The sequence below is a fragment of the Otolemur garnettii genome, unplaced genomic scaffold (genome assembly GCF_000181295.1).
Source record: "Otolemur garnettii isolate 467f Iridium unplaced genomic scaffold, OtoGar3 scaffold00037, whole genome shotgun sequence".
Classification (NCBI taxonomy): domain Eukaryota; kingdom Metazoa; phylum Chordata; class Mammalia; order Primates; family Galagidae; genus Otolemur; species Otolemur garnettii.
The window spans coordinates 1,044,984-1,054,768 of NW_003852432.1; the positions used below are offsets into that span (position 1 = coordinate 1,044,984).

A 9,785-nucleotide genomic window follows, 5' to 3' on the forward strand; every position below is an offset into this window, starting at 1 on the left:
TTTGGCCAGTCACTTAACCCCCCAGAATCTAGCCGCATTCCATAGAAAGTGAGTATAATACTATTTGCTCTTCTGCACCCTGGTTATTGTGGAGATCAAATGTAATAATACGTGTGAAAGTCCTGTATAGACGGCAAGGTGCTGTTTCACTGCAAGGAATCGTTATCATCACTATGCTTATTGTAAAGCGACCCGAATAGCCATCCCTTACAACATAGGATGACAGCAACATGAGCTCCGTTATAAGAAAGGGAAAAAAAGGAACCAATTTCCCAGTGAAAAAGAGTGACCCCAGACAAAACAGAAACACCAATAAAATAGCCCCAATGAGAGCAATGCCAATTTAGATGATTTACTATCAAGGCCCTTCCAGTATAACCAATAACAAAAGTGCTCTTCATTCTTATCAGAAGCAGTTGTCAGAGCCAAGGACAATCACTCCACCCTTTTCTAAGCCCAGGGTCAGACATTATTTTTTATTTGATGCTATCTAGTTGAAGGTGAGACCCAGTCAGAGCCAGTTTTGGTTCTCAATACAAAAGGGCAAAACAGTCTCTTCTCTTCCATCTCTCCGAAAGAAACCCAGACTGACAAGGTTCTGGAGAGCTATCAGGAGTCAGAAAGGCCGGGAAAGAAAAGCTCTGAGCATTCCTGGAGGAAATCTGTTGTTTTTGCCTTCCCAGGGTCCGTTCCTTCCTCTTTTTGGTAACATAGCCCTCTTTTCCTCTGGGCAGCTACCCTTCGCCCACGCTCTTCCCAAGTGTGATTGACGCCTTCCTCCCCTGGTTTGATTAAGGCCTGACCACTTAGAGTGCTGCCTTCTCCTGGCCACAGCAATTGGTTCAGCAGTAGGCAGGTGACTGAGCCAGGCCAATGAGTGTTGGCTTTGGGTTTGTGCTGGAACAAATTAGGAAGAAGTTGTCTTTCCTGGAGAGTTGCCAAGCCGGAGGTTATCTGGAGTATTTGGTGGTCGCTGTTGCAGCTGCCTAAGAATGAAGCCAGTGTTGAAGGAAGCACGGCAGAGGCCACGGTTTGAGCACTAGCTCAATGGCACGGGAAAGGCAAGGCAATCAGGTGAGCAGGTTTAAGGTTGTCTAGTTTGAATAATTTCAGTGGGCTCTGGGGCACAGAGGCTGTCTCTAATTGTGTGGTACCTGGCCCTGGGATGTTTAGGGCAGGGAGATAGTGACCTTGACTGTGAGAGCCTGATGAGCTGGTAGTTGGAGTGTGGGCAATGGTTGATTTGCATTCAAAGTATGCTCCCCTTTCTGGGAATTAGCTAACCCTGGGAGAATCAATCCCTCCAGGGTCAACAGATTTTGGGTCAAAGTCTAAGTCCCAGGGAGAAAGGAAACATCCTCTGATCATCGTGGACTTGTGTAGGGGGGGCTCCACTTCAGATGGTGCGGGCTGTACCTGCTTGTTTGCCCTCAAAGAAATACACATTTTATACAAAGAAAAGGTGAAACTGTAATGGCTGGTGTTTCCTTAAGAATTATGGCAAAAAAAAAACAAACAAAAAAAAAGATGAGGCTGTCATCAAAACCTCAGGCTTGGTTTTCTGAGGTGTGACTGGGGACATCTACCTGAGATGAAAGTCTGTGTTTAGCAGCCTTCAGCACCAAAGGGCATGGCTTAGGCCAGCGGAAAGGAGGCCCAAAGGAGACGCACAACGTGAACTCTGAATAGGTCTCTTGGCCCATCTGATTCCACACTCTCTGAATCTCCTGAATTCAGGAGAATCTCTGGGTTGGGGAGGAACTGGGAGTGTGAATTGTGGTCTGCTCCCAGCCCTGGGAGGGGTCTGAAGTGACAATGGGAAAGACAGGATGAGCCTGCCTGAGGCTGCTGCCAGATCCTCAGGAGAAAGGTTTTGAAGGTAGGCGTTAGGCACCTCCTTTTACAGTGATTCAAGTGGAGAAGCCGACAGGAATGCCACCTGCCTCCTCCCAGGTCTGAGGGCTTCTCTCCCTGCACAGCGTGTGCAATAGGGAGGGATAGCTGCACAGTGGGGACACCATGATCCCCCCAGAGCGCAGGGGAGTGGGCTTCACGGGACATCTCAGGCCCAGCAGGACTGAGGCCTGGCTGAGGCCCTGACACCTGCTCCTTCAGCTTTCCCCAGGGAGCGTTGGACTCCCCTCTCCTGCATCTTGCAGCTGGCTCTTACCTCTCCTCCTTTGATTAGCTAAATCGGTTTAGTTCACTGTTTCACCCTCACACTGACAGTCTGCCGCCCCTCAAGGCCCTGGGATAGTGCCAGGCAGTGAAATCCAATGATAAGTTACATACAACTCGGCTTCATATCACATTCTCATTCTTTCTCTTCCTGCCTTCCCAGGAGTGCAGGGTGCCCAGGTAGGGGAGGGCTGGGCTGGATCGAACCTTTCCCCCAAATGTTTATTCTGGAAATTTCATTCAAAAGTAGAGGGCCTGATGTAATAAACTCCCCCTTACCTATCACCCAGCTTTAACAATTCTCAATATGTTGCTGATCTTGTTTATCTAGCCTCATATATATGTATATAAAAATATTAGTTTTTGCTGAAGTATCACATCATCCCATTTCTCCCTGAACTGTGTCAGTTTGCATCTCTAATGCATAAGGAAGCATTTAAAAATAACCAACCACCAACATCATCACATCCAATAAAATCAACAATAATTCCTATCAATCATCTTAAACAAGCCACATTTCAATTTACCTCATTATTTCAGAGTTGTCGCTTACAATTGGTTGGGACCTGTATCTTTGAACTCAAAGGTGTTTGCTGAACAAATTTAAAGTGAACAGAATTCTAATAGTTCACCCTTTGTAGTTAATACTGTTGTCAGGCTTTTTGGATAATTTACTGACATATTAAATAATGGGCTTGTTATATAAGAGTCTCAATTTTTTTAGCCACCAAATAAGAGCAGAGGTCCTGCATTGTGCCCAGCACTCCACCCAGTTGGTGGTCACCCAATTGGTGGTCATAAGGTGATACTTAAGTTTGTGTGTAATTCTTCTCTCTTCAGTCCTCTCATTGCTTTTTTTTTTTTTTTAATGACTCTTTCTTCCATCTCAGTAGCTGCCTTTTCTGTCCTCATTCTCTTTCCCTGTCCAGGAGACTCCTCTGGAGTGGATCCCTTCTTCCTAAGGACCCCTCTGTTGGGCACAGGGTTATTTCTCTGGGTCCTGGTATGTGTTTCCTATGCATCTCTGCAACCTTGCTTCAGAGTCACTCAGCATCCAAACTCATCTTCGTTTTCTTTGCAGTTGTCTTAGTTTGGGTACCTCCAAGAGAAGAGCCTGAGATGAGGATTTGGTGTAGGAGGTTTATGTGGGAGGATTTGGTACAGGAATTTTATGTGGGAGGTGTCCCTGGGAAGCAGGAGTGAGGATGGGGAGGATGAGGCCAGGCAGAGGTAGAGACAATAAAGAGTGCCTTCCTGATCTGGCTACTGGTGTGGGACCCAGGCCTCAGTCACAACTGCCCTGGGGGCTGGGGGGAGGCTGGGCTTTTGCCACAGACCCCAGTCCTCATTGGCAGAGACTTGCTGCCCAGTAAGTGCAGGGGTTGACGGAACCGAGGGACAAGCAGAATGGCTCACTGGGTGGGAAGAGGTGGGCAGTAGCAGAGACTGCCCAGGAGTGAAAGGTGGGTCTCAAGATCTATCCAAGCTAAGTCATGAAGGACGTGGGACTCCAGAGAGCAGATGATATGGTGGTGGGTGGATGTTTCCTATTTTTTTTACACACTGTTTATTTTTCTGAGCATCTCATGGTGGGACTACTTCTCCCCAGTCTCAGCCCATGTGGTTTACATGGGGCTTCCCCATCCTTGGCAATATAACACAGACCTCCAATAGAAGAGCCACCCTGAACACGTGTGCTGGAAGTACTGAGAGACACACTCGTCTCCCATGGTCCTGGAGGTGCTCGAGGCCGTCTCCACTGCATGGAGAGGGAGAGGCTGCCTGAGGAGACGTTAAGAGGTGTCAGAGTTGGCTGCCTTGCATTTCATTCCTTACAGCTAAAGGAGTCCTGACCTGGACAGAGGCCTGCCACTTCAAGCTGCCTAGTAGCCCCACTGGAGCTGCTCTACCCATATTGGATATTCCTTCTGTGGCCTCTCCTTAGGCAGGAACTTGACTCCCTGTTCCAAGCTGGTACCCTGGTACAGGGCACTGAACATTTGAAACTCCAATGTGATGGTATTTTTGTGTGTGTGTGTGTGTTTGTGAGACAGAGCCTCAAGCTGTCACCCTGGGTAGAGTGCCATGGTATCACAGTTCACAGCAACCTCCAACTCCTGGGCTCAAGCAAGTCTCCTGCCTCCGCCTCCCCAAGTAGCTGGGACCACAGGCGCCCGCCACAATGCCCGGCTATTATTTTGGTTGCAGCCGTCATTGTTGTTTGGTGGGCCCGGGCTGGATTCAAACTCGCCAGCTGAGTTGTATGTGGCTGGCACCTTAGCCACTTGAGCCACAGGCGCTGAGCCCCAATATGATGGTATTAAGTGAGGCCTTGGGGGTGATTAGGCCATGAGGGTGGAGCCCACATGAGTGGGATTAGTGCCTTTAGAAAAAGGACTCCAGAAGGGTCTCTTGCTCTCCTTCTGAGGATAGAGGAAGATGACGGCACACTTCTGCAACCCAGAAGGGGTCCTCACTAAAATCTGACCATGCTGGCACCCTGATCTTGCACTTCCTGCCTCCAGAACTATGAGAAATAAGTCTGTTTTCCAAGTCACCCAGTCTATGTACTGTCAGGTAGTTAGTGGGACATGAGGAGGGTGGATGGCAGGCATAGTTAGGCAATTTTTTTTTAAGACAGAGTTTCACTGTGTCACCCTTGGTAGAGTGCTGTGGCATCACAGCTCACAGCAACCTCAAACTCTTGGGCTTAAGTGATTTATCTTGCCTCAGCCTCCCAAGTAGCTGGGACTATAGGCACCTGCCACAACACCTGGCTATTTTTGGTTGCAGTTGTCATTGTTTAGCTGGCCTGGGCTGGGCTCAAACCCGCCAGCCTCGGTGTATGTAGGAGGTGCCCTACTCACTGAGCTATGGGTGCTGAGCCAACTTTGGCTATTTGGGATTGGCTTGGGTAAGGCTGGCCTGAGCTGTTAGGAGAATGGGGCTAATTGAGACCTTGCGGGTGGGTTGTCTTGGGGAGCTGGTTGTTTTGGGGGGAGGACTGATTAATACTGCTGGGACTTTCTGATGTGGACAAATAGATACGAATTGTTATAGGAACATGTTGTTGCAGAGTTGATCAAGACCCTGGGAATTTCCAAGAAGCAGTTGACACCCCCTATAAGTTGTGTATAAAATGCAGCACTGTGCTCTCCGAGATGCCTGAGATCACTAGGATGGGACCCAGTTTGCTGCCCAAATCATTAAAATAAACTTTGCCTTCCTTGCTAAAACTTTACTTGTTCTTGCTCTCTTCAGTTATTTCGGTGACTACCTGAGCTGTCACCACGTCGCCCCAATAGTACTGTGCTGTTGCAGCCTAAACTAAGGCAACAGGAAAGGATCCATCCATGCTTACTGTGAGTTGACACCCCTGTGCTCCCTGGTCCAGGATCACTGACCTTTAAAGCCTGTTGCTGATTGGGATGGGAAGGGAAGAAAGAAAGGTTCACTCAAATCCAGACACTATGCTGAGTCATTATCTCATTTAAGCCCTGGAGCAACCAGCAACTCTTTTTGAAGAGGGGAGCATCTTTGAAATCTCTTGAAGTGATGGCCTTTGGTGAGCTGCTCTCCAAGTCCCCTGGGTTTGGGGTGGAAACTATCAGGTCCTGTGTACTGCAGAGGTGACTGTGCTCTGTGCCTGCTGCAAGAGGAGGTCCCTCTTTTCTTTGACTCAATGCACCTGGTCAGGTATATTATTGGGCCGCATAGTTCTTTTGTTTTGTTTGATTGTTTGCATGGATTTTTGTTGTTTTTGTTTTTGTTTTTGTTTTTTTTTAATAATTTAGTGCTTCTCAGGCTGATTTGCAGCCCCACACAGACTCTGGTGCAGAATGTGCTCACCGGCCAGCCCTGGCTCTACGGTAATCCTTTTGCCTGAATAACTGGCCACTGGCTGTGGCCAAGCCAGGGGCGGAGCTGACCCCAGTGGTGGATGGGGGCCAGCCAGGCCTTGCCCTGTCACACACAAACAGCTCTCCCGAAGCCCCTCTACGAAAAGCAACAGAAAACAAAGACTAGGGAGCAAAGTTAATTTATTTAGTCTTTTTTTTAAACAAAAAAAAATTTTTAAGTATAAAAAGACAATCACTTACATTTGGGAAGTTTCACACTCTGACAATGAGTCATAGTGCCAGGTTTTGTGAGCAAAAGGCTCAAGACACCGCCACCTGGTTAGGAGGCTGTGATGACCTGTGGCTTGTTTCCCTGGCTACCGCACAAGCCTCTGCTCCAGAACTTGTGACCTTAACTTTTTTAACGACCAACTTCTTTCCCTCTCAAGCTTCCTTTAGCATGACCTTTTCCCTCCCATCTCTATTTTGTCTGCCTTTCAGTATAACCCACGGCTCACATCTTTACCTCTGCATCTCCACACACCAAAGCTTCCAACAAAACGGCCTCTTCCCTGCAGACTCACATCCCGCATCTCCTTCAAAATTGACCTCAAAACACCTCTCTTCCAGAAAGTGCTCTGGTCTTCCCTGCTCCAGTCTCTCTCTGGAGAGGATTACGTGGCTCGGAGAATGCTCTGGGAGTCAGAGGACCTGGTCCTGCTACCTGCCAGCTTTATGCTCTTAAATATTTTCTTATTTGAAAGCCTCAGTTATCCTGCTTCAAAGGGATGTGGCTGCATAGTAATAGATGCTAATGAAAAGTAGGTGCCCTGAAAAGTAAAAAACGCTACGAAGTATAGGCAGGGTTGCCTGTGGGCCCCTGGGCACTGACACCCTCAGCTCATACCATTTCCCACCTGCCGATGACCCTGATGCTTTTGGTTATTCGGCTGCTGGGCTGAAACACCCACCTCAGCACATGGGTGAGTGGGGTTTGAACATTGGGAACACAAGGTCCCTGGGGGCAGGACTGGGTCTTTATGTCTACTTGGTGAGCTTCTCTAGCTCACAGCACCAGTTAGGGCTGAGCACGAAGGAGGTGCTCAGTCTTAAAGTTTATTGCTCTGATTCAAGTTTCCTTGGACAGATCCACCACAGCGTGATTTCTACATCACGGCAGCAAAATGGTAGAAAAACCCAAGCCTTCTTGTCCATCCCATAGAACATGAGAAGAGTGATTCTATTGGCCTGACCTGGGCTCGTGGCATTCACTCAGCCGTGCCTGCCCAGGTCTTGGGGCCACTTGCTAAAGAATTTTGCTTTCCCATTGGAATAAAAATTAACAGTCTTGGTGGGAGACTTGGCTTTGCTTTGAATTAGCCAATCAGATGAGAACTATAATTTGGTATGCAAACCTGAAACAGGGATAATAAACCCAGAGTGAATCAACCCTGGACCATTTGGAGGGACCCTTGCTCTGAGGAACACTGTCTCTGCTGTGGGACCCTCTCTCCCTGATAGAAAAGATCACTCTCCAACAGTCAGAGGCAGCCAGATCTCACCACTGCCCTGACGATAGTCTCTAGCTTCTCACCTTCCTTTCACAGGGGCTCTCCTAGACCTCATAGCTCCTCCTCCTCTGCCCCCTGTGAAAGAGTTATTCTTTGCTATTTTCATGAAGAACATCTTAAGTGGTTACAGAAGATCAGAAAACTACCTCACCCCTCCTAAAAAGCCCAATACACAAACGTTATTCAGAAAACACATTCTGGATCCCTCCCTTGCCTGCTAACCCCTGGGTGCACATATTACAGTTGACAAAATTAATCTTCTTTTTGAAAGAACCTGGTCCTTGAATCTCTGCTCAGGGCAATGCCATTGCAAGGACTGTGACTTAGCATCACAGCAGAAACAAAATCAGTTATAAGAGAACTAATCTGAGAGCCACCTCTGCCAGCTTTTGCTCAGACAATCCCAGCCTTCAAGTCACTCAGTATGGGTTTGCCTTGGCCAGACCCTTTGATGAGATTGGAAAAGCACCACAGGAGCATGTCTGTCCTTGGCTGGCCCCAAAGAGCCTGGGAAAGCCAATGCTTTGCTTCAAATCCATCCAGAATAAAATACATAGTAAATAAATGAATGCTTCCAACTTGTGCTGCTTGGGAGTTTCCAGCTGTGTATGGATGTAGCCTTCATGGTACTCCTCAGAATTCTTGGATGGAATCTTGTTCTGATTGTGTAAATCACCCCAGGTCACATTGAAGCATGCAGTGAGAGGGAGACAAAATGGGGAGGGGACAAGACAGCTCTTGTTGAAGGCTGAAGAACTTGGTGAGAATCACAGACATAGCCCACTCTGCTGGATAGGCCCTCCCTTCCATGGTGAGAGTGGGATCATATATGCATATATATTAATATATCTTTGGTTTCAAGCAACATGGAAGCTTAGGGCCTTATGCCTATCCAAGGATGGCCTAGAGCAGTGAGAGAAATGGACAGAGTCCTGGATAAGAGTTGCCCACATGAGGCTTTCTTCTCCTGGGGACACCTGGAAGCCAAGGTTTCTTCCCTCCATGTCATCCTTGGGGGAAGAGCAACCTTGATGGGCTCAACACCCAGGGCTGAGGTCCAGCTGCCGCAGCATGTCCTGCAGAGACCCCTGCAGCCTGCTCAGGGCCACCACCTCTGTGGAGTAGAGTGAGGCTTCCAGGACACTGCCTAGGTTTGCCAAAGTCTCCAGGCCACTGGTCCAGGGCAAAGGGCAGTTCTTTGAGGAGGCTAGCAGGTGGAGAAGGTCCCGGAGGTTCTCCAGGTCATTAGATATTTGGATCACATTTCTGGAAGGCAGGCTGGTGAGGATCTGTTGGTAGACTGCTAACGTCTGGTCCATCTTGGACAAGCTCAACACAGGGTGGACTGCAGGAATGAAGTCCAAACCGGTGACCCTCTGTTTGGAGGAGACCAACTGCTGTGCAGGAGGAAGCAGGACAGTAGTAAGTGCTCAGTAAGGCGGGAGAGGGGGTCATTATCAAGGCTCTTTGCCTTCCCCACAACCACTGAAGCTCGTTCTCTGGGCTCCTTCCCCCTCTTCCTCACCATTTTGGTCCAGGCCCCTATTTCCTGTGCCCAGGTCCCTATTTCCTGTGCCCAGGTGACTACTGAGCCCTAAGATGGTCTCCTGAACTCTTGCCCTTCCCAAACGACCTCACCCCTCCACTTCTTGCCCTTCCCAAACCATCTCACCCTCCACTTCCAGACCAGCGTTCCCTTCTCCTAATAGCCTCTGCAGAAAAACCAGCCATGATGCCCTAGTTCCTCCCCAGGCACCTGAGGTCCTACATAAGCACCCTCACCCCCCAGCCATCCCACTGTCCCCACCCTCAACAGACTCCACCCTCCCAGTAAGTTCTTCATGAAGCCCACCTTCTTAGGCTGTGCCCCCTGGGGAGTCCCACCTCCCTCTACTGCTCCACTGACTCTCTTGACAGGAGGGGCTCCCTGTCCCACTCCTGAAGCACTGAGGCTAACCACCCCAGCAGTCTCCCCCTTTGCTCCTGTGATAGCCTCTGTTGGCACCACCCAACTTGGGACATGTGATAGCCTGTGTTGGCACCACCCAACTTGGGACATCTGGTTCTATCACAGGCAGCCTTGTTGAAGGATTATTTTCAAAGAAGGAAGCGTAAAGGTTTTTCTCTATGACATGCTCAAAACTCTAATTCGGAACTGTCTCTGCTTCTAGACACTTCTTCCTGGTTTTCTTTATTT

General features: G+C 48.8%; 1 protein-coding gene across 2 annotated transcripts in view; it reads right to left on the minus strand.

Moving 5' to 3' along the window:
* Positions 1-8,433: 8,433 nt before the first annotated feature.
* Positions 8,434-9,785, minus strand: part of LEP (leptin) — a 2,759-nt gene continuing 1,407 nt past the window's right edge. The window contains exon 2 of one of the 2 annotated variants that reach the window (XM_003789761.1): positions 8,434-8,985. In XM_003789761.1, the coding sequence (XP_003789809.1) occupies positions 8,626-8,985 (360 nt within the window). In that variant the 3' untranslated portion in view covers positions 8,434-8,625. The remainder of the gene's footprint in view (positions 8,986-9,785) is intronic. The other variant, XM_012805146.1, reaches the window with a different exon arrangement.